This window comes from Thermobia domestica, chromosome 9 (assembly GCF_964235325.1).
Source record: "Thermobia domestica chromosome 9, izTheDome1.hap1.1, whole genome shotgun sequence".
In the NCBI taxonomy this organism is placed as follows: Eukaryota; Metazoa; Arthropoda; class Insecta; order Zygentoma; family Lepismatidae; genus Thermobia; species Thermobia domestica.
This window is the reverse complement of record NC_137462.1, coordinates 54,930,021-54,956,557: the sequence shown is the minus strand read 5'-3', so window position 1 is coordinate 54,956,557 and position 26,537 is coordinate 54,930,021. Positions and strand designations below refer to the sequence as shown.

The following is a 26,537-nucleotide window of genomic DNA, read 5'->3' as shown; positions in this document are numbered from 1 at the left end:
ACACACAATAAGACGGAAGTAGAGACAGCCTAGGAGGCTGACAACCACTTTGACTATGTTCATGAAGAATGTTTTGAATACAGTTTGGATAAATATAAATTCTTGGAAGTCATGGCTAATACCGGTAAATTTGGGAGTGGTAGCAACATTATCTACAGATTTTACTTTGTTGCTTAAAATCGTTAAAGACCCGAAAGATATTGTTGTCAAGCTCTCCGATGTTTATTTTGGAACAAATATGCTATAACTAATGTTTAAGAAAATATGTCATACTTTTTATCATGTAACTTTAGTTTTGGTTAATGGTTGTCAAAATAAATTAGAAGGAAATATGTAAAAGTTGTTTATTCTAAATAAACTTTTGCAAATAAATGTGAATACAATATTGTATTTTACGATATACTATTATTTTCCTAACCCCTCTCACTGGTCTAGAAACTAGCACGTTCCTCTTTGTCCACATGCCGAGTTAGATTTCAGGTTGGAAAATACATTTTTTTCGTCATTCAACTTCATCATATTACGCACTAAGACTACGGTGTATATCCTATTCAGGCCATTCAGTCAAACATGTTCGACTTCAATCCGTCAACGATTGCAAAATTACAGTGGGAATGTGACGAATATCGTCCCATTATTAGTCACTTACAAGGTAATCTAAGTGTCAGTGAAAATAGTGTGACCACAAACTCTTTTCGTAGTAGTGCATGAAATTGGAAACGAAATTATTCTTTGGAAAATTGTATTTTGATGGTGCGCGATTTTCATTTTCGGACATTAAAACTGTGCATACCTCCTTGTTTAGTGAAATATATCCTAATTGGTTAGCATGATCATTATGGTTGTATTGGATTCATGAAAGTGTTAAAAATCATTTCACATATATTGGAAAACCATATGCAGTCATATCAAGTCGAACATTCGTTATTGTCAAGTTTGTATGCGCACCAAGGTCGATCACCATCCAGTGAAGTGCTTAATGCAAACTGTACTAGCGAAGTTTTCGATACCTAGTCTCCGAAGATTTAGTGGGCACCCCTTCCACGAGTAAACATGGTGAAACTTACCTGTTAACTGTGTGCGACGTGTACTCATGTTACTTATTGACATGTTCTTTTCGTCATGCAACAAGTGCAAGCGTAGCGAAGTGCCTTACTGAACTTTACATTGTTTATCTTGGAATTTTCATGAACATCTTGGTAGATAATGGACCTCAATTCATTGGTAAAGAATTTGTGCAAGCCATGGAAGCTTTTAGTATCAAGATGCACTATACTACGCCTTACGATGCACAAGAAAATGTGATTGAGAGATTCCCTGCCTGCTACGATTCTCATTCTCCTTGGCCAGAATACATTGTACAAGTGTGTTTCTTGATGAGTTATACATTAGTGCCAGTTTGGGAATAGCACCAGTAGAACTACACCTTAATATCAAACCGGAAGAGTTCACATTATCTCATCTTGGTATTGTGCTGAATAACGAGGAAAGTAATATATTGCAAGGCATAGATTGGAGTGGAAAATTAACTATGGCCGATTTACGACGAAGGAAGATCATCAGTCAACGAAACGAAAAGTTAAATAATCCTCAAGGAGCACGAAGAACACTGTGTGAATGTGATTTAGTTTTCTTACGCCAGTATAACATTAGTAGCCTAGTGGATAAGTGCATAGCGAAGTTTTGTAAGGTCTACCGTAGTCCATACCTATTGTGGAAAAGAATTGGTAAGAATGTCTATGAAGTAATAGATCTTACTTTATGAAGATGTCTATGAAGTAATAGTCTAAAATGGTAAATATCTCGGATTTCAGAACGTTTCGAGAATGAAGTTATGGAGGCCAACGCCTGCCACTAGTAAGAAATGGCTTGAACTCCTGAAGAAACAAATGAACGAACAACAGTTTAGTGATATTTTACAGAAAGCTGGAAAGAAAGCAAGCGAAAAAAGAAGAAAGTGAAGATGACGAACAATTAGTTCCTCTCAAGACAAAGGGCGCATCTTATTTTCGTAATTTTTCCAGGAGACGACTTTAAACCTTTTCTCATTATTTGTTATATCGTCTTCTTTTAAAATTCCGTTTGATATCCTTCGTTCAGGTATATAACTTACGAGGTCAAATTAAATTTTAAAAGAAGACGAAAGAATAAACAACGAGAAAATGTTTAAACTTGTCTCCTGGAAAAGTTAAGAAAATGAGATACGCCTCTTTGTCTCGAGAGGGACGAATTGTGCATCGTAAAAGGTGAAGAATGTGAAACGAAAGTTCATTGTACTTTCGTCGACGATGGTGTTTTGTGATACTTATGTCATCGCTACTTAGATGAGCGACGATTGTTTACTTTTCTAGAGATATATTACCAATAGTGAAAGCTGAATGAGTTGATTTGTTGCCAGATCATTATGGATTTTAATGAGTTTGCAGATAAAGAGCTGTTCAAGTTAGAACTTAGAGTTTAGAGATATTTTACTAGAATAATGTTTTGTTGTTAGAGGGACAACTCGGAACTTTACGTTGAAGACCTAGGACCACGTTTCACCATGGATTCCACGTGCAATTGCTTTTTTCATTTCTTTCTTTCTTTTCCCTTCTTCTTCTTCTTCTTTTTTTTTTTGCTACAGCATTTTACGGTTTTTCTTAGAATAATTTCTTTTTGTTTAACCACATCTTCTGTGTCTTCATGGTTATACTTTTAGTGGGTAGGTATATTTGTTTATTATGGGTTGGCTCTTCAAAACTTAGTCGTCAGACTATCCCTGTAGATACAGGTTGGTATCTGTAGACATCTGGCAGTGCTTCAATATAATACTCCATTATTCGAGTTTATATTGGTCCATTTCTCTCATCATATTTGTATTCATTGAGTTGTCATCATTAACGTTACACTTACAGGCATACCTTATCTTACGGCGTATCTTTCTAATCAACATCATATTTTCTATATACAGTGCGTTCCACGAATAACACTAAGGCCCATCTCCTGAGCAAACCAAGGCAGATAGAAACACGAAGCCTTTTGTAACCTTCAAGGGAGATAAAAGACAACATTATATTGATAAGGAAAATCCCTTATGAGGGGGGCCTAAGCGGATTACGAGGGGTAACTACGAGTACTTCGACAGTACTTACGGATGGCCGACATGATGGGTAGAGACACGATAGCGACAAGCAGTTTTCAGAACTGGTCTCTACACGTCATTAGCTTTCAAACGAAGTACGACACGGTGGGGGTTGCTATTTAAAATGTTATAGTTGCCCCCCGTAACTCCCTTAGCTCCCTCTCTTGGTAATTCTCCTTATCAGTATAATGTTGTCTTTTATGTCCCTTGAAGGTTACAAAAGGTTTCATGTTTCTATCTGCCTTGGTTTCTTCAGGAGACGGGCCTTACTGTTATTCGTGGAACGCACTGTATATGATATATCAATGTGTTGTATTCCATGTGCTTATTCAACTAAATTTACGAACATGATAATGAGAGGTTTAAGCAACGACTATCGCAACTGTCATGTATTGAACAAATATAACAGTTACAGAAAAAAACTTATAATCTTTTTCGTAAACTAATCCTAAGTCAACTTCCTCTTCTTTAACCACGATTAAGTAAATTTTACCTTTATTACTTCATCGATATTCCACGTAACACGTAAACATGCATTTGCTATACATAGACGAAGAATACATTACAAAGAAGAACAAATGTAGGTCCAAACCAAAACGAAGACCACACTTCATTCACATTCAAATAACATTGATGCAGCAGCGTAAAAAAAAAAAAAAAAAAGAAAAAAGTTATGAACGTTATACGAGTAGTCAGCATACGAAGGACATTAAGTTAATCCCTTATATTCTGTACTTTACGTGAAAGTCAAAGGTAAAAATGTTTTAAAAAGAAGTTCTGTGATGCGAATAGTTAAACGAATGTTAGATACACTACATGTTTAACATGTAATTTCAACAGCAACAGTGCTTAGCTGCTATATACTGGAATGTTGCTGGGAACTTCCAGAACTTCCACCGTTGCACCTAGCCTTATTCGTTAGGGAAGGGAATAAGTGCAGAAGAATAAGTAATCGAGTGTTCACTCAATGGGAAGAGAACGAACGAAGAGGATTCCCTGCAATATTTGATGACATTCCTCATGTGGACAGTGTTTTGTTACTAACAAATAAACTAAAATGCCAGAAAATACTTAAATAATCAAAATTATTTAAATAACAATTACAGTGTTTATCTACATATATTTTAGTTTAAAGTGCTCTTAGTTTATTAGTTTGAACGTTCTATTATTATCACTTATGCGTTATGTCGAAGTATTTCTAGTATGTCATGTTTTATATATGGATTTAATAATCAACACACTCAAATAATCAACACGTCTACTGGCTACCACGTGCACTTTTGGTGTATGTGGTCCTGGGTTCGATTCCCGGTGGAAGAGCCTTTGGAATCTTAACTCTCCTCGATGTTTCTGTGTTCGTGTCCCTGTCGTTCTAGATTAATAGAAAAACGAGCTAAGGTCACTGAGAAAAATCCGTTACCCGGACAGCGGTATAATGTACAAATATACGGGATCCTTATGTTTACTACAGAAATTAATACTTAACATACTTTATCCATATGTTACATACGTACTACCCTTTTTCTCGCTTAGATGTTACACAATGTCGTTGCAGGATGTCTGACATCTAACAGTCTTCCGTACATTACGTACGTCAGCTATAAGTTACATACGGCCATCTGTATGTGAGATACTGACCGCCTACATACAGTCTTTTCGTTCGTGCGGAAAGTACGTTTATTCGGAACACTTATACGGAAAGAATGTTTAAAATATACTTTTTCAGTTATACGTTTAGTGTACGTTAAGTCCAAAAACTACAGGATTTACACATGTAACCAACGTTTTTACGTACGACACATACATTTTTTCTCAGTGTGCGAGTAAAATAAGTGAAAGTTAGTATAGTAATAAGTAGTTAAGCAAGTTAATGAGGCACGTTCTGTGAATCAGTTAACTTTTAAAAACGTGGGCTAAGACCAGGGGTGTAGCCAGCAGGTTTGTGTAGGGAGAGCCCGTCGTTTTTGAGGGGGGGCAGCTACAATGTACAAAGCCAAAATAAAAAAATGTGTTGCTGCTAGTGTTTTTGAGGAATGAAAGAAAGGAAAATTTTGGTTTCCTTCTGGAAAACTAAATACACTATTTTAGCTTATTATTATTATTATTATTATTATTATTATTATTATTATTATTATCCATAAATTATATTCAAGATAGTTTTTATTATGCTTAATCAAGAACTACTACCCGGGACCAAACGCTATACTTTTGTGCATAACTATAAAGGTAACGAAGAAAGTTCTGTCCCTTTTCGTGGAGGTCTGTGTTCAATTGGACCTCACACCGTGAGTTGAATGCGAGTGGAGATAAGGCGAACGTCAGTTGTTGGTGTGGGTATATCGAACATACTACCTGGTTGTGACAATTCAGACGCACCGTGAACTTGCGTAAAGACAGAGGGAACATGGGACATCCACAGAGCGTCATAAGAGCATGTATGCTGAACGAGTTCAAATGGAGGTCAAACGCCGCTGTAGCGGGACAGAAGATATGCCAGGCCTTTGGTGAGGGTGTCGTGACGACGCGGACATTGCAGCGATGGTTTAACAAGTTTAAGGACGATGACGAGACACTCGAAAACACCACGTGCCAGAAGACCAACACATGTACAAAGAGGAACTGGGACTACAATTCAGTGTGTGGAGAAACCATTCGGCAGCACATCCATCAACTTGTGAAGCACTACAAGTTGGGTCGATAGGTCTCACATATTTTGACTCCGGGCCAGAAGGTAACGCGGCAGTCGCCTGTGTTTATTTACTGTTTCGGAGACAATTCTGGACAGGGCGTTGACATGGGATAAAAAATGTGTCCTATGCGAAGCTCCACGGCGCCGTCATCATTGGTTAGCATCCCATGAACCGATTTCAAAACAGCCGGAACAGCACTGTACCAGAAGAAGGTCCTTCTGTGTGTTTGGTGCATTGTGCATCGGGAACTGCCACTAGCTGGTCAGAGTATCAATGCAACTGTGTAGTGTCAGCAGTTGAGCTGCGCTCAACAAAAACTCAAAACTCTGGAGCCATCACTTCTGAATTGCAAATGGATCCTCGTTTACGGGACAACGCTAAGTCCCACGTGGCTAGGATGACTCAGGACACTATTTTCCGCCTTGGATGGGAAACAATATTGCAACTACTATATTCCCTCGGTATTGCACCGTCTGATTATCACCTGTTCCATTCTTTGGACAATCACCTTAGAGGACGCCAGTTTAAATCCCTAGTAAAAGTTCAAAATGCACCTGATACTTTCTTCGTTTCACGGCCCACCAAGTTCTACAGCATTGGATTCCATGGCCTTCCAGAACGTTTTCAGAAGGTCGTCGATGCTGATGGGGACTATTTTTGATCTTCCAGGTTAGGTGACATATCGATGTTCGAAGGTGGTGGGTGAAAAAGCAACAAAACTTTTCTTGGTTACCTTTATATTTAAATTTAAGACCTTGTATACAGAACCTATCTACACAAGATTGATTTTCTTTGAAATTTCACTTAATTTCTTTACGGTTTCCTGACAAAAATATTTATTTATTATTCGTGACTAAGAAAACATAATTATTTTATTACACTGAGTAGAAATAAAAGAGAGAGCGAATGAAATCCGAATTGAATAAAAGCATTGTTTCTCACCAAATTTTCCATCCTCTATGCCTTTTAAAACACTTATTAAAGCATACAAAAATATACTGTACTTACAAATCAGTTTAGTACCTTTGTTTTATGGTTGTATTTGTAGTACCTTGTTAAAACGTTTGTCTTCAAACTGTCAAATATAAATCGCAGTAAATTGTGTAATCTGCTGTCACAAAAAAGTATCCTATTTTTCGATCGGTGTAAGGAAGAGATACTATACTATTTTTAGATTGGTATGGAAAAACGATATTTCTCCATATTATTTTACCATAAATTATTAATTGTCAATAAACTTTGTTACTTTTAAATGAATGAAGCGAGATAATTTTACTATGATGTTTTAAAAGCTGGTCATTTGGGGGGGCCAGGATACCATTTGGGGGGCCTGGCCCCGATGGCCCCCCCCCTTGGCTACACCCCTGGCTAAGACACGTACATACTACCGTAAATTTCGAGGTTGGAAACCCAAATAAGGGAAGCCAATAGGGATGCGCTCGAGTCGAGACATGTCTCGAATCTCGACTCGACTCGACTCGAATTCGAGTCGAGACACACTTTGTAAAATTCGAGACGAGTCGAGACAAACGCATTTCTCGAATCGAATTTTCGAGTCGAGACAGCTGGTAAAAATCTCGACTCGACTCGAATGTCTCGAAAATTTTTCTATAATTTTTAATATTATTTTGAAGAAAGTGCTCGATCAGAAACACTCGGCACAAGAATTTCGGAAACTGCAGGACTTGTCAGGTGCTCGAGGAGTGCTATGGTGATTGTCTTCAGCAAGTGGCGAAACCAAGGGGAAAAGACGTCCAAATGTCGAGGGGTTGGGTGCCCCACCTCATTACAGATGTCGAACGTCGTAGGCTGGGCAGACTGGTAAAACAGAACAGGCGGCGAACTGCGTCGGAACTAAGATCAGAGTTTAATGCTGGGCAAAGTACAAGTGTGTCTGAACTAGTGTTGTCAAATTTCCGAAAATTTTGAACCTGTTTTTTGTAAAAAAAAAAAAAAAACGTTTTTTTGCGATTTTCCGGAAAAATTGAAAAAAATAAATATGTTTGTATTAGGTTAATTTAACTAGTAATGATATCTTTTTTTTTCAAACACGCGAAAAATTTAAGTTCAAAAATTTCAATATTGCGAATATTAAAAAATAGCACTCGAAAATAAAACTATTCCAATTATTATCTATATATTAAAATACTAGATTTACGCGTATATGTTTCTCCTGAGAAAAGTTTATATGTTTGTCTCGAATCCTTTCAACAATGAGATCTCGAACCCACAAGTGCTAGAAACGTGCCGTTTTCATTTGTCGATTCCAAATTTTATGTAAATTGTCCAGTTCTAATTGAATATTTTATATTAAAAAAACATGGCCATTAGTTCTTTATTAGCTACATTTATAGGGGTACACAAGAAGTACTGTGGGGGCGCGGTGACTCAGTGGTAGGGCGTTCACTTCCGGTGCATGGGGTCCCTGGTTCGATCCCAGATCGCGCCGTGTGGACTTTGTGGTGGACAAACACCATGCTCGTGGGTTTTCTCGGGGTTCTCTCGTTTCCTTCCACTTTCTTCATTCCACCATTTCATTCATTTCTCATCATCACCGTCTCCTTTAGCCTAACCGCCATAACCGTGGGACGTAAAACTAAAGATTTCATTTCACTACAAGTACTGAAATTTCTGAAAAAGTAAAGCATCATACCCTACGAGTTATATATTCCAACATCACATAGTTGTATATAGGGGTTGTATATCTGTCAGACGTTTGTTTCATGGCCAAATGATAATGAAAACGAAGGATAACCATTTCTCCAGTCTAAGATTAATCTTCATTGTTTGGAGAGGGTTTTTTTTTCAATAAACACCGTTTATCACTGACATAATTAATTGTGTGTACTTTGCTTACTTATTAAATAATGCATGCAAATGCATGCATACACGATATGGGCATTCAGTAAATGGATACTTGAATATTTGAATTAATTATCTATACAAGCCGGCTACGAGTCTTTAGTCCAAACTACTCTTTGGGATGAGCTTCTTACCAGATGTGTAGCCTACCCAAGGACCACACATATGTTATCGAAACTATTGTGCTATTGTTTTTTTTTTTTTTTTTTATGCTTTGGCAGAAAGTTCTGTAGATATCGAAGGCCGCTAGTGAAGCCATATCTAGCATCTTGGTGCTAGATCTAGCATAATTCACTCCCATTTAGCATATAACATCTTGACTTTAGCATCTTGGCAAAATCTCATTCTTTCCTCTGGAGAACAGAAAAAGAACGAAAATTAGATGGCTCACTGACCGTTTGGAATTATCCCTTAGTTAAAGCGATGGTTGGAGTAATAGAACCAGCTACTATTTCCGCTGTTATATTGTTGAATTCACAGAAATGTTCAAAAATAAGCAAAACGTGACTCTGTACAAGATGTTTACTTACCCATAGTTTTATTATTGTCAACTGAACCCTGAGTGTCTGGGATGTTTCAGTCCCTTCTCACTTTACAACTTGAGAGGGGAGGGGGTATGACCGCTAAAAGAAATGCTTCAGTGCTGCGTCGGAAACGGCATGTTTTGTATATATTTCTTAAAATGTTATCCATTCTTAAAGTATAAATTCCCCCTTCCTCCTCTGATTCTCTTTCCAATACAGAGAACCGACTCTTTAAATGAAGAAAGAACCCTGAACTCTCCCGAAAATGCAAAAATGAATGATGCGTACAAATAACAAATCTGTGGATGAATCAAATAATGCAGATACATGAGATGATGATGATGAAGATAACAGTGCTTGATGCAGCGCAGTCCACCACATGTAAATAGATTTGAAGGGTTCATATTTGTGTATGTGTACGTGTGTATGTACTTGTTTCTGAGTATTTATATGCGCGTGTGTCTTGTAATTGTTATATTAGTATCCACTGGATTAAGTGAAAGTATAAAATGGATTTGATGACTGCCAAATTGACGTCACCTTGGTAAGTCATTATTTTTTAATATTTAGTAATATTAAATTAGATTATAGTTTAACGTCGTTTTCAGGAGCAAAGCTCTACAAGACGTGAACGTACAGTTTAACGTCGGATTTGAAACACATGAACTTCTACCATGAATCAAACCTCGTTCGAGAAAGGCGCATACGCTAACCATATAGCAACGGGGAGCTCAACATTTAGTGATATGTATATTAAGTTGTAAAATTATATTCGTTTAATTTTCACTAATATAATCTTCACAATGTAAAGCATTCGCTAGGCACGTTATCTTGTTTAAAAACAAAAAGCCTATCTCTTATGTTTCCGTCTCGGGGTTGGACTGCGGGATGATAGAAATCCGAAAGAGATGTTTTTATTATATTTTGTACAGTAGATCTGCTCCTTCATAATCTCCGTGTTTGATAAGAATGAACCTCCCTGGCTCACGTATACGTAATATAATAAACTATGCACATTAAATGCAAGACTAATATAGCAAACATTGAAGATGCCCCCTAGAAAATTTTCTTCGACCGCCCATATCTGGAGGTACACAATTTCGCAACTCAGTGGATACGATGTGGATGTATTCAAAGTCTACTCATTTAACCATACAATTTAAATTTTATAACAATATTCTCAGTGAATACTAACCCGAGGAGAACTATTTTTTTTTAATTCGATCGCTAAAGGAGTTTTTTTTTTTCACCAGGTCTCGGTAATCGTCTGGCACGAAAACTGAAGTTTCTACAAGTGTTTCCCCAGCAATTTTTTTGAGAAAGGGGTCCTCCAGAAGCGTTATTTAGGGTGTAATTCCTGCGTTTGTTATATACATATATAGATATAGATAGATATAAATATAGATATACTGTGTATATATATAAAGATAAGTAAGAGCGGGTCTTTAAAATTAGTTCGGAAAGATAATATGAAAATCTGGCATAATTTGCAAGAATCTATCTAGTCTAATATAAATAAAATAAATAGTTTGTTTGTGTTTGTCTGTCTGTATGCATCCTGGGGACCAGACGAGTGGACCAAGAGTTACCAAATTTTAGTCAGGGATACCCTGGCCCAGGCCCCAGATCAACACGATTTTTTTTTTTTTAATTCGAACCAGGGGGTCTCAGGGTGCGCTTACAAGGACATGTAAAAGTGGTAGAAAATGGCCGATATTACTGTCGAATTCAGTTTTCGCGGTCGCTGAAATCAATGGTGAAACTCTGATCACATTAACTTACAAATTCACCCTATTCGGGCCGGTTGTCACCGTAGGGGGGGGGGTCGGATACCGAGACATGTAAAAGTAATCCAAAATGACCGATATTAGTGTCAAATCCATAGTTTTCGCGGTCACTAATATCGATGGTGACACTTCCATTTGCGATGATTTGCAAATTAAGCTATAATTGTATGCGGGCCGGGAAAAAATCTAAGTTTTGCGTCCCACGGTTATGCCGGTTAGGCTAAAGGAGACGGTGATGATGAGAGATGAGTGAAAGGGTGGAATGAAGAAAGTGGGAGGAAACGGGAGAACCCCGAGAAAACCCACGCACACGGTGTTTGTACACCACAAAGTTCACTTGGCAGGGGCTGGGATCGAACCCGGGACCCCAAGCACCAGAGATGAACGCTCTAACACTGAGCCACCGCGGCCTTCAATGAGGTTGGAAGCTGGTCAGTCATGGCGGGAGGTGGCACATGCCATAGGAGTGGCACACAGTGTGATTTCCCGATTGTGGAATCGATTTCAAACAACTGGAAGTGTTCAAAGAAGACAAGGACAGGGCCGTCCACTAGCAACCAAAGCCAGAGACGATCGTTATCTCTTGTTAACAGCCCGTCGAAACCGGCGTCAGAATATAACTCCGCTCCCGCGAGCCTTCCGAACAACAGGACGCACAATATCTACTCAAACGGTCCGCAATCGCCTTCGAGAAGGTGGTCTCTACGCACGTAGGCCTATGGTGTGTGTCCCATTAACTGCATGACACCGTGTTGATCGAAGAGCGTAGGCGGAGGAACATCGTGGATGGGGACGCAATGAATGGGGCAATGTTTTGTTCTCTGACGAGTCTCGATTCAGTGTAGAGCCTGATAATCGACGTGTTCTCATCTGGAGAGTGTGGAACACGACACAATCCCATGTTTGTGCGAGAAACATCCCAGTATCATGGTGGTGTACTGATGGTGTAGGCAGGAATCAGCATTGGTGGGCGTACTGAGCTCCACATCATCCGAAATGGCTCTTTGACGGCTCTCAGATATAGGGATGAGATCACGAAAACTCTTGTTCTTCCTTATGCTGGTGCCATTGGTGATTCGTTCCTTTTTATGGATGACAATACTCGTCCTCACATAGCTCGGTTAGTGGATGAGGTGCTGGATGCTGAGGGTATCGCTCGGATGAAGTGGCCAGCATGCTCTCCGGATCTCGTTCCAATTGAGCATGTCTGGATAATGCTTGGCAGACGAATTGCTGCTAGGCCAGTATATCCAACAACCATTCCAGAGCTGGAAGTCGCTCTTCTGAATGAGTGGCACAACATCCCCCAAGAACTCATCGATAATCTGATTGAATCCATGCCACGCAGGTGCGAGGCCCTGTTGGCTATTCGAAGTGATCATATGACATATTAAGGAACAATCAGTGTTGTTGCCTTGCCTGTTTGTGAGCAGTTCGAGAGGTGCACACATAACCCTCTTGTGTCATGTGCCATGTGAACAAGGTTTTCCGTGCCCCAACACCAGTATGTGCCCCATTTTTCTAGTGTATCTTAAAGCATTTCTTCTTGTATGATAATATGAGTCAAACACAAGCTTATTCATACACTATCTTAAGGTCTTGTGTGATATTTCAGCTGAACCTCTAATTTTTTTTAGCATTATATACAGTATATATATATATATAGTAGCGGATCCAGGATATGATCAAGGGAGAGGCTAAACCATAGTTTGCAGTTTTATCCAGTGTAAAGCAGGATTGAAGCCCATTTTATGCAGTGTACACTTGAGTGTGAAGGGGGAGGATATAGCCCCCTTGGATCCGCCTCTGTATATATATATATATATATATATATATATATATATATATATATATATATATATATATATATATATATATATGATCGAAAATGGCCTCGAATCCATACTCGCTGAGATGAACAGAAGATGCCGTTTAAATTCACAAATTCAGCCCCATTAGTACTCTAAGGAGGATGGTGACATGTAAAGATAATTGAAAACTATTGATATTAATGTCAAATTCATAGTTTTGGGGCTCCACAAGTTCATTGGTGACAGTTTTGGTATCCTTTGTGTCCAAAAATGAAACGTATTCTCCCCGTGCGAAGAACGGATATTCTGCTAGTCTGTAATAACTAACGGAAGTTTCATTTAATATATTTCTCGCTGCTCAAATTTACTCACTTGTGCGGTATATGTGTGTAAAGTAGAATTAAAACCTGTTGCTCTAAGTATTTTTCCGTTAGCGAAATACATTGTATATACACTAGGACGGACGTCGATAATCCTAACGTCAAAAATCCGCACGCGGTCCCTAGAAGGTTTTTACATTTTGCCTTAACGCTAGCGATAAACAAACAATAGCGTGTCCATCGACGTTATGTGAAGTCAGTGTTTTTACAAAAGTTCATTTATATGTAATTGTTTGTCATGTATTTTTATTTTTATTTTTTCTTAGGCCTATAAGTTTTAAGTGTGACTTAGAGTACAAGCAAGTTCTTCAGAAACATTAAGTGTAAGTAGCCTTACGTGCGGTATTGTAATTACTGTATGTACTGAATAACCACTGTATCGATAGAAGAACATACCGTACAGTATATGTAAGCCTAAAAGACATTTTCGTGGTCATTTTCGAAAATCCGAACAATTTGAAAATCCGAATACCTGTGGTCCCAATTAGTTCGGATTTTCCACTTCCCACTGTGTATGTTGCAGACATGTTACAGCAAGTAAGATCACTAGCATCAGGCCAACAAATAATTTTTAAACTACATTTTCCTGTTTTTGCCAATATTTCCGAACAAATGATATTTTCTAATGGTTTCAAAATTTCCGGAATTTTACATAGAACAATGAAGATATGTCTATGAAATATATGTTTGATTTAACATATTAACTAAAATGATTCTGTGATTAACAAGAATGATGATTCTGATAATACCCAAATTTTCCGTTTTTTTTCCCCAGCTCGGGAAAACAGTAAAAAAATGTTTTCTACCCAAAATTTCCGTTTTTATCACAGGCCTTCACAACACTAGTCTGAACACACAGTGCACCGAACACTCCTAACGATGGCGAATGTTAACACCACGACATCGGCAACTATAACTGAAATGAACACGTGACCAACACCTCTAGACCTCGGCACAATGGCAGAGCATTGCATTGTCTGATGAATCCCGATATCTTCTTCATCATGACGATGTGAGGGTGTGAATCCGTCGTGTTCAACGGGAACAGCTCCTTGACATCTGTACTGCGGGACGGAGACAAACTGGCTGCGCCTTAATTATTATCTAGGGAACATTCAGATGAGCATCCATGTGTCCAGTGGAGCTCGAGCAAAGCACCATGACGGCCGAGGTGTCGCACGCTGCTTGCAGACTAGGTACATCCCCTTCATGACGGCCATGTTTTCCATTGGTAGTGGAATTTTTCGACAAAATAATGCACCATGTCACAAGGCCAAGAGTGTGATGGAGTGGTTCGAGGAACACAGGAGCGAGTTCCAAGTGATGTTCTGGCCCCCAAACTCTCCGGATCTGAACCCAATCGATCACATCTGGGATGTGATTGAACGTAACGTGAGGGTGCATCACCAACTCTCCGGAATTTACGGAAATTAGATGACCTGTGTGTGCATATGTGGTGCCAACTCTCTCCAGCGACCCACCGAGGAACATTGCGACCATGCCAAGACGCGTTGCCGTTGTTATTCGTGCCAAAAGTTGGACATACTAACAATTAGGTAGGTAGTCATAACGGTCTGGCTGATGTGTGTGTATATTTTAACTCGTATATTTTGTCTCGACTCGAATTCGAGTCGAGTCGAGACAGAGACTGTCGAGTCGAGACAGCATTATATTTTCGAGTCGAGACAACATTTTCTCGAGACGAGTCGAGACAGGCTTAAATCTCGACTCGACTCGACTCGAGCGCATCCCTAGAAGCCAATATTTTGTCTTTTTTTTTTCGGTGAAGATTTTTCCTTTATTACAGTCACTGGTATTAAATAGATGTTGGAATTAATTTGATAAGTGAGATAATGTAGAGGTGGGATATTTAAAATTTATGAAGTTTTCGAAGAAATGAGAAATCCAATTGTTCGAATTTATGTGAGACTAGCAACAAAATGTAACCGATTTCGTAAATATATTGGTAGCACGAGTTATATTATAGTTACTACAGTCGTTATGTAAAAATGTTCTTGATGCTTCGTGTCTCTATCTGTGAACAGTGTGAGAATCTCTTATGTATCAGCCTTTTCATCAACAATGAATTTCGTGCTTTTGCTCTTCGTATTTCCTGAATTTGCCCTCCTGGGGTTCGCCCCCACACCCTCGCTTTTGCTCGGCCTACTTCCTCACACCTCTTAAGCTTCGCGAATTTCAAGTTTCTTATTCTATTTCAACTATCTAAAAGATAAGATTTTGTATTCCAGGAAAACGCCTATTTAAAGAACATGGTGATTTCTTCATCTCCCTTTAGGCTCCTTAAAAATTAAAAATATTCAATTTTAGCAATTTTCCTGTAGGTTAGTCCCGGGAGGCTACAATCGTGCCAAATTTCATCATTCTAATCCTGCCGGAAGTGCCTAAACATTTTGGGGTGTAGAAGACTTCCAATATAAATAATATGGAAAAGGTTTTTCTGTTCCCCATAAAACTACTCTAAATTTGGAAATTTTCATTTTTATTGACACTTAGGTAATACTAACGCAAACATTGAAGCATACCGAATTTCACATTTGTATTACAATTTCAAGTACCTAAAATATGAGATTATAAGTCAAAAAAGGCCTATTTAAATAGCATGGGGAATTTCTTCATCTCCCCTTTAGACTCCCTAAAAATTAAAAATATTCACTTTTGGCAATTTTTCTGTCTGTTAGTTCCGAAAAACTATAATCATGTCAAATTTAATCATTGTAGCCCTACAGGGAGTGCCCTATAATTTTGGGGTGTAAAAGGTGGCCCATATAAATACGTACCATGGGAAAGATTTTTCAGTTCCCCATAAAACCACTCTAAAGTTGGAATTGTTCATTTTTACTGATTTACTTAGGTAATATTAATGAAAACGTACAAGCGTACCGAATTTCATTTTTTTAATTCCAATTCCAAGTTCCTAAAACATGAGATTATATGTAAAAAAAAAAAAAAAAAAAGACCCATTTAAATAACATGGGAAAATTCTTCATCCCCCTTCATCATTTCAACTTTCCACGTCAACCGGAAGCACCCCTTTAATTTATGTCAGTTCATGTAGTTTTATATACAGTTAGGATATGTTGGTGGCAAATATTATTAAGTTTACAAGTTATTTGAAAGGTGTATATCATTGGGAGGAAAACCCGAGGCAGTATGAAACTGCACAACATGCGCGTCATGTAATGAACTCCGTAATTTCGCTATGTGAAAAGGTACAGAACAACTAAGTATATTGAAACACCAGCTATGTCTAGTGATGTAGCAGCGAGGATTCAGCATCAAGGGTTTTGGGCCCTGTTGATACTCTTCGTATTTAGGTAATGAAAAATGAGATGTTAGCGATCGTGATCTTGTAGTTCGGGTAAATGAATTAGAATCTCGTTTGGACATAACTATCTGACAGATATTTAATAGAATAAATCCTCCCCACTGTTCTAGTGGCTAGCATGTGCGCCTTTCTTGTACAGGGTCTTGGGTTCGATTCCCGGTGGGAAAGCCCTTGGGAACTAATGTTGCATGTGACACATTATGACTCCTTTAAAAATGTACAATTTTAAATTTAAATCCAGCAATATGCCACAACTGAGAATCCCAATATACGATATTGACATGGTGAACTACAAAAAGAAGTGAAATATGAACAAAAACACCAGAGGTACAAAAAGTGCAGCCAAGTTCGTCAGCCTCAAAAAGTGTTGAGATGAGGATGGATGAGCCAAGTTCCTTGGCCACTGCATCTGAAAGGAACACCGGAACTTGGCGCGAGGTGTCAAGGAAAATAATCTTAAGGAACCTTAGGGATAGTGGTGGTGGGTTTGGGACCACCACCAACCTTAGGAATATCAACTTTGCTAAGGCGCTAAGGCACATATACAGTATATTGCAGTAAGATTGGTGGTTCGAAACCCAGACAAGGAAAAGTTATATTCCTCCACGATGTGTCAAAATAAATGATGTTAACGAGCCTTAGGGATGGTGTTTGTGAGCGTGGTGGATTAGGACGTCACCACTAACCTTAGGGCTGAAATGTTCCCGCCGTGAAACTAGGAACAGATATCTTAATGTATTCGAATATGTTAGACACCTCGCGCCAAGTTCCAGTGTTCGTTTCAGATGCAGTGGCCAAGGAACTTGGCTCATCCATCCTCATCTCAACACTTTTTGAGGCTGACGAACTTGGCTGCACTTTTTGTACCTCTGGTGTTTTTGTTCATATTTACATATATTACATATTCAAGAAGTTTAATTATTGTTTTAAAAGGCTGCTATATACTACGAAGATTAATCGGGTTGTCGGGTCGGGTCAATCGGGTCAGCTCGGGTCGGGTTGTCAGGTCGGGTCAACCGGGTCATCTCGGGTCGGGTTGTCGGGTCAGGTCAATCAGGTCGGATCAGTCGGGTCGGGTCGGGTCGGTCTTCAACCCGACCCGACCCCACCTCTTGAGAGCACTAGGTGTAAGAAGAGATTTGATTCCTTGCTCATGAACATCTTAAAAATCTGTCTGGAAAATTGTGTAATTAGATTATTTAATAACAAATTTGCAAAACAAATAAATAGAAAGGATAATATTAATCATAGTAATGAATAAAAAGGCTTGTTTTGGAAAATACATGAAACTGAGGATTAATAAACAATTTATATTTTTAATTCCACACAAGTGATTAAATGTATATTATTACTCTTAGAAAGACAATAAATACTACAAACATATGCTACGACATTTACAGAAATACTTACTTTTGTAGCTTCCCAAAACATATTTGTTGCCACTAGGTGCAGTTTTCACTTTCTTGGGATACACCAAAACTCAACAATACTTAGAATCATACACATTCCAGTTATACAAAATAATCTTAAAACCTCGAATTATGTTGAATTCACAAAATTTAATTGTATACAATCGTACATCTCTAAACACATCACTTCAATCGTATATTACACTGCAAAACAATGGAAAAGATAGAAGTTGTTTCTTATTACTCTCTTTTTAATTAATATTTCTTACTATTAGAAAGAAGAAAATACATTGTAGGAACTGTCAATTTTTGTGCAATTAAAGAATAACTTGTGATTTTTTTTTTTTTTTCAAAATGTTATCTCTATTAGTTTCAAAGCGGCTAACTAACATATCGAGCCCTACTACGAAGAAATGAAAGTAGCTAGAATTGTTGCTCCACAGGTTAAGTTTTGGGCCATTTTCCGTAGCAATTAATACGCAATTCCTGTAGCTTTCTTAACTCCACGGGAAGACAACCGATACGTACTCACGCAACGGCAAATATTATATGTATATGTCATCATTTTTTTTCTATGAACCAGTAATACATACAATAACCTCACATTTCCAAATGAAACTATATACGAGTACATCAATGGGTCATTTCAACTGCCCCCCTAATCGCCGCCCATGTAGAGGGGGAGCCTCCGACACTGGCAAGAAGTAGTGAAGAATTGCTGCACAACAATTATAGCTAGTATATTTCTCAAGTCTATTTGTGCATTAAGAAATATTATACAATATTTATCGTTAATATTGCTGTGACTCATTAAAGTATGTAAAGGCATGATAATATGACATTTTTCCATACATTTCTGTTATTGCTTGTGATTTAATGAAATTATCTCGTCGTAGTTCTTTGTCCTACGCACATGGTTTACGAAACTTTGATATGTGTCATTTTATATTGTGTAATGTATTCCACACATGTTTTTAAAACCTATATTCCTATAACCTGAAGGTTTCCAATTTAAATCGTATTATCTATAAAATTTATACGTAGACGCTGCAAATACACGAAAGGAAGCCACTGCAGGTATTAGAAATGATTGGATTGAAATTTAACATCTCTTTCAGCAGTGAGGCGATACAAGACGTGAACATACAAGTTAAAATAGAATCTGAACCCTGATTTACTGCGCCAAAGGCTTCCTTACCTTAAAGAGTAAGTTTCCTATTTCAGTCCAAGACGGTTAATCCTTAGCGGGCAGTGAGGCAAGGTGTAAACGGGAGAACATTAGTAAAATCCGGGTTGAAAAATTGACTTGCTATGCGCAGACCATCATAACTTTTACATATGCCTAATTTCTAGTATGTTGCATACAACTAACGTAGTGTTCGTTGTTCCACGCTAATAAAGATTACGTACTCTCGTTTTTTGCTTCCCTCTACGTTAATGATGATGATGATAAGTAATTTCCAGCTTCCAACTGGTGCAATTTTGGTTTATTTCTTGCCTATTGGAGACTTTAAAATAAGACACGACAAAAGGTCTTGTGAAAGTCAGCCTAATAAGCATATAAAAAAATACACTGCTCTTTAACTGGAATTATAGTAATTTTTGAAACAGAATACCCAAAATATACTTAAACTACACATAAATTGTAATGAAAAATTTAATTAAACACAATATAAACAAACTACAATTATTTGAAGTACTTTAGTAATTGATCCATAAAAATGGCTTATTGTTTTAATTACAAGTGCTTATTAGTACAAGTTCTGACATTGTACTACCAAAATCGATTACTCAAAATCTTTCTACTGACAAGTGTTTCATCTTTCTGCAATATTAATTGGAAACTTAATATTATGCTTTCCTAAAATACATGTGCCAGTAACTAATAAAACTAAAAAGGAAGAAAATAAATATTTTGTCTCACTCACAGTATTCTAAACGTAACTGACGATTACAGAAGTTTATCAAGACGTCTGTGCTACAGAAGAATTCTTCTCACATGACTTCATGTGGGTTCGCATATTCCACTTCTGAGCAAATCTCTTCCCACATAAGTCACACGCAAATTTACGGACTCCGGCATGAAGTTTTAAATGTGTTAGCAGATTGTAGTAACGCGCAAATTTACGACCACAAATCTCACATACAAATGGTTGTTCACCTGTGTGAGTTCTCATGTGAAGTTTAAGTGTAACACTGGTGGCAAACTTTGCACCACAAACTTCACACTGTTTTGATTTATTGTGATTCTGCGTATGTTGTGTAAAACTTCGTTTCTTCACCAATTTACCACAAACTTTACAACAAATGAAAGTTTGTTTGTGAGCTTCTTTATGCCTATACAATTTTTTTCTTGAAACAAACTTCTCATCACATTCAGGACAACTATACTTTACATTTTTTGCATGTGTTTCCATATGGTCCTTCAAGCAGATCCTTAGTATCTTTTTATTACACAATTCACAGTTCACACTATTCTCGTCCTTTCTATGAACAACACGAATATGTATGTTTCGTAGATTCTTATCGAAAAACAATTTGTCACAAATTTTGCATGGGCAATCTTTGGAACGTGCATTAGAGTGTGTTACTACATGTCGTTGCATGTAACAAAATTCGCTAAATTGTTTGGGACATTGCGGACACTTATATTCCCCGACATTATGCTTCTTCAACATATGATCCCGACGATATTTAGCATACTGAAACTTCTCTCCACATATAGTACAAGTCTTGTTACATACCTTTGGTTTTTGGTCCTTAATTCTGAAAAATAATAAACACTAGTGTATAATCATATTTACTACAACAGAGAGAGAAAGTATACATAAAGCTATTCTATTATTCACTAAACATAATACCTTATTAGAATCTTATTTTCAACAGACCGTGCATTTACTTGTTTCGGATCACAATTGGAAATTTAAAACAAACGTACTACAGCTATATATTATTTAATATTTTTTATTCGATTTTTCGCTGACACTTACAGCCCTTTCCTCCATTTCAAATTACTTATATTGTTTGTCTTATCGCGTATTGAATAGTCTAAGAGTTTCTCGTATTAGCTTTCTTCTAAGAAAGTTTCATAATAAACATAAAAATGTGTTAATACTGTATACAACGGAAATAGATAACGGTACAATGACGTACATTAACTACAGAAAACGAGAAAATAAAGATATATATTTGAGAGTCATGCGTACTATGTTGAAAAAAAATATTTAACATCTCACGTTTAAGACCTCTAGGCCAAAAGACACGAATGATTAATGAAAGTGGATAACAGTGAAATATATTTGGTGAGCTGAAAATGTGGACAGAATGGGAAAATTCACGATGGACGATCACCACTTTATCAGTGTCAATCTATTATTGTGTCCTACATAACATTGTCGGTTAAACTAGTGAACGCAATACAGATACAATGCAATGTGAATAATTGAATAAAAGTAAGTTATTTCAGTATTATCCTTTTTAATACTGTATAACCACTCTTAACGGATACTTCTCAATAGCGGATATTTCCATATTAATAAAAGTTTATTTTGTAACGGCAAAAATACAAGTATTATTACGGGAGAGAACTCTACTTTCTATATACACTCAGACAGACACGCAAAATATTATTCGACCCATGTTTACTAATCTTTTCATAACGGACAGGAATTATCTGTCAGCTCATACTTACTTGGCACAGAAAATAAATTTCCAATTGATCCCTTCAAATGATTCGGCAGTTTTAAGCAAATTTGATCAAAACTAGGGCCAACAAGATAATACGGTAGGTTACTATTGCAGACTTTTCCCCCAAAACATCATGAAACGTCATGATTGTTAAGTTTTGCATACATTTTTAGTATTTAATAATCATGTTGCATATTCTAATTCAGTTACTTTTAGTTTAAATAGAGCCAGTCAGCGAATTACTGTGAACTTGTAGGCGTATGACTTGGAAATAAAATGATCACACAAGAATTCTGTAATATACGTCTTTATAAATACAATCTGCATGGATGGATACTTTCCTATCTTTAGAGTGAGGGATTTCCCTTCATTTCCCCAATAAAAACTGAGTACAGTATTTCAGTATTAGGCTATTTTTATATTTGTAAATAATGTATACATGAATACTGTATCGAATTACCACATCAAGAGTGAGTAATGTAAATTTGTGAAATCTCTTTTTAGAAACACCTCTCATTTACGAACCAATAATCATGTCTTATTGCAGATTCTTATTGAGAGGTTTTACTGTATTTGTTCACTCTTATATACAGTTCTTATAAATTTGTATTTTTCTGTCTTACTTGTTGCAGTTTTTCAATTCTACTTTATTGATTATTTTTTTCATTAAATGAATTATACAATAAATTCTTGCTAAATTACTAAATAATGTTAAATTCTGTTTTGGCTATTCATTTCTCAGTGGGAAGAATGGGAAAGTCGAGTTACAGTTTCTTTGTAAACAAGTGCTAAAGAAATTCATAGAGTGCATTTGCATCTGGCGGTTGAGATGGCCGACACGTGTAAGAGATCATACAATTGTGTTATTACAAACAATTATACTGTTTAGGTCCTGAGGGCTTCAGAATTTACAATAATGTTCTCAAACCATTCCTTCCCAACGTAATGAACCCGTAATATTTTTAGATTCTACGCGCTAGATAGAAAATCAGTGCGCTCATACTGTTCATAAGTTATATTATGGAGTTTTAATACGGTGAGCTGTAGACAGTGACGTTCTGAAAATTGCAGCGTGCTATGAAAGTAGAGTTCCTATACGTTTCGCAATTTTAGGGATTGTACCGTAATCGATCTCAATGTCCCGGCGTTCCGAAATTAAATTTCCAGACACATAAAAGTTCGGGTTTTCTGCGAACATGAGAAAAATACTTTTTACATATATATATCAAACTTGAAAAAAAAAATAGTACATGGATACTACAGCTCGAAGCATAAAGGAGTTAAAAATAAAGTGACAAACCCATAGCAACATTTATTCTAATAGTGGTATTTCTCTCTGAATCCTTCTAGCTATCAGAAGTGGGAATTACAATTTGGGGGAAGAATTTAATATATTTTTTTTTTTTAAAGAGCTTTTATATTTACTACATCAGTGCAAGGCAGAGAAGAAACTTTGCCCCTTTTATTTAGCGCATTTTAAAGACGAATTTATAGTGTCCCGAATTTTCACTTTTCAAAGATAGCATTTCTGTTCAGGGTGTCTACCTAGCAAGCATAATCAAATTCCCTGACTTCCTGACAAAATTATAATTTTCCCTGTTCTCTGTCGCTATCTTTTTTCTTAGTATAACTCATATGTAAAGTGAACTGTACGTTTTCATCATTGTTTATACGCTTAAACAATATTCTACAAACGTACAAACGAACCAATTCATTTATCTGTAATTTATGACTATTTTAGTGGCCTCCCTTCACCTTTCACAGCCACCTTTTCCACTTCTATTTATATTTATTATTTAGTTATCACACAATAATAAAATTTAAATGCAAAAACTTTTGAAAATGGGGTTTCCTATACAATAACTTTCTTGTTTACATAGATGGTTAACTTAGACCATTATCACAGACGTTATACAATTTTCCACATACATACATAACTTACACTGAGCAGTACCAGTATTAAATGTTCACGAACAAATATACAACCTTAAAACTGTATTTACATACATTTCAACAAACATTACATGCATTTACAAACTTTTGGAAATAGTTTTTTACTATACAATGACTTCCTTGCTTACACAGACGATCAAATGGGACCATTATCACAGAGTTATTCAATTTTCCACATACAAACAGGGTGGATTGATTTAAATCAGTCTGATTTAAATCAAGATTTAAATCACGATTTTAATCAAGATTTAAATCACTTGATTTTTTAAAATAAAAATCGTTGATTTAAATCAAATTCCGAAATAAATTAATTTAAAGTGAAAATAAGTAAAATCGCTTTTCTGTTCTGTTATTTCGATTATGGAAGATAATCATCGTAATACAATGAGATTCAAATGTATGTAAGCACAGTATGAAAACGAGTATCATGCAGAGGATATTAGGGAAAATCCCGTTTCGAACGGTGGATCCTGTTTTCTTCTCTTCGTAACATAAGGTTTTTAAATCGTTAACTATTCCAACGGAGAAATCACCATGGACATTTAAGACGAATATTCTTTTGTGTCCACGTCTATTTGTTTCTTTCCAGATAATAGGGGCGTATTGAGATGGGCCAGATCCCCTCCCCGAAACAAAACAAAATGAGATTTTAAAACTTTAGGCAAAATTTATGTAGTAAATACATAGAAGTTCCTCGGGATCGTAATGCGGCAAAATTTGGTTGCGTTAAAATATCGAATAATACTTTTGATAAACTGGATACTTTCAAACATCTAGGATCAATATTAATAGACGAAAACGATTTTCACGAATAAATTAAATGTAGACTAAAAGCAGGGAATTCGTGTTATTATTCAGTTCAAAATCTCTTGTCGTCGCGAATTCGGTCGAGGAATTTATGCTTAAAATATATAAAACGATAATCATGCCTGTTGTTCTGTATGGTTGCGAAACATGTCGCTTACTATGAGGGAAGAGCATAGACGGAAAATATTTGAGGACAAGATCCCGAAACGAATATTCGGACCCAAGAGGAACGGGAATGGCAGAAACTTTATAACGAGGAACTACATAATTTATTCGGTTTACCCAACATTGTTAGGGTCATCAAGTCAAGGAGACTCACGTGGGCAGGTCATGTAGCCAGGATGGAATAAAGTAGGAACGCTTTCAAAGTCTTAACTGGAAGACCAATCGGAAAACGACCATTAGGAAGACCTAGGCGCAGATGGGAGGGCAATATTAAGATGATCTCGCAGAAATAGGAATACAAAGTAGAAACTGGATCCAGTTGGCTAAGAAGTGAATGGAGAGCTTTTGTGATCGCGGCATTGAACCTCCGGGTTCCATAGGCCATAGAGTTAGTTAGTTAATTTTAGGCGAAATTTATGTACTTTATATGTACTTCGTGCCGCTAGCTAGTTCCGATTTTTAAAAATATGCCACTGCCAAATATCAGTAACTTTCATGAAAAGAAAAGTGTCATATTGATAAATGTTGCTGTAAGTTTTTTCCTTAATGTTTGAGAAACATTGTTTGGAATTGAAATAGGTTAACGATTGGGGATTAATTCAAAATTAAACTCCAATACTTTTACTTAAATGGCATAATTAACATTTAATACTAATTCCTAATGTTTTTTCTTCAGTTTACGACTTGTATTGTACCAAGAGAAAAATTTAATTTAAATAAAAAAAAATCAACAAAAATGATTTTTAAAAAATCATGATTTTTTTCCCACCCTGCATACATAACTCTCACTGAGTAGTATTAAATGTTCACGAACAAATATACAACCTTAAAACTGTATTTACATGTACTTCACAACGTTAGTCAGATTCTTTACAATTTCTGCAACACTTATATCTGGTTGTCTACTTTAGCAATCTCCTGGTCAGTGTTTTCTTGAAGTCTGGCTTTCTTAGCTTCAAGTTCTTTGATTTTTTGAGCCGTTCGTTTTCGCTTTGATTGTTCGTCCTTCAATTGTTGCTTCTGAAGATGACTTTCTGCTAATGCTTCCTTTCTTTTTTATGATGTATTCCGCACATAATGTATCATGGGCTTCGTAATTTCGATGTTCAGAATGCCTCCCAATTTAAAAACACTATCATACACTAGACGTTGTGCAATAAATGACACTTCTTGAAGATAAGATAATATCTTTGTTTACTGAGAAGCCAGACTCAACAGAGGCGTTTTCGTAAGATATAATGAGGCATTTCTTCACAAAATGATACAGTTGTTTGTATAACTCTTTGCCTTTCAGTAGTTGTGAGTATAACTGATCTGTCTGCTATTCTTGAAAAGGACTCCAAATTAACTTTCAAGGTTATGGACTTGGGGACTCTACGAAAGATGTGTATTACCTCTTTACTTCATCTGCTGTAATTTGCTTTTTTGAAACGAAAACTTTCAGAGCAACAGACAATCTTGGTACTGGCAATGTTGGTTGGGTAACGATAATTTCAGGGTTAAAGCAGTAAGTCCTTTGGCTAACGGATATTACAGGGGAATACGATCCTTTATCTTACCAACCAGAGCTGCCAAAATGGTGCCACATTCTAAATGTTCCCGACTTTCGCTTTCTTCAGGACAGCTTTTGCAGCAAATCCAGTATCACACTCATGGTAAAAAAAGCTGGTTTTCTTTTTTCAACACATCTATTTTTACCACTGGTTCATTGATAACAGGAACCTCATCATTCTTCATCACACACGTCAGGTCTGTATATAAAATAGGTACTACTTGTTTGTCTGTCTGAAGAGAAACCAACAAAGGTTCCAACTGTGCAGCCACCGAAATAAAGAAGTCCAACCTTGCTTCAAGAAATCGTGATTCCAAGACAAGTGTTACAATTTTGTAGCTGTTACATGTTGACTTGCACTGGCTGGAATATTTTCTAATGTTAGGTAATATTTAAAATGCTCGACTGGCTGCAGATACACTTTCCAGCCAGCGTGTCCTGAA

General features: G+C 36.8%; 1 protein-coding gene across 3 annotated transcripts in view; it reads right to left on the bottom strand.

Annotated features, from left to right (window-relative positions):
• The window catches only part of LOC145694661 (uncharacterized), a 392,660-nt gene that overhangs the window by 86,192 nt on the left and 279,931 nt on the right, over positions 1 to 26,537 (bottom strand). The window contains exon 7 of one of the 3 annotated variants that reach the window (XM_081771121.1): positions 19,859 to 20,696. The exons of 1 other annotated variant lie outside the window; for it this stretch is intronic. In XM_081771121.1, coding sequence (XP_081627247.1) covers positions 19,895 to 20,696 — 802 coding nt within the window. In that variant the 3' untranslated portion in view covers positions 19,859 to 19,894. Of the gene's footprint in view, positions 1 to 17,798; positions 20,697 to 26,537 lie in introns of those variants that run through there. One more of the 3 variants, XM_081771119.1, reaches the window with a different exon arrangement.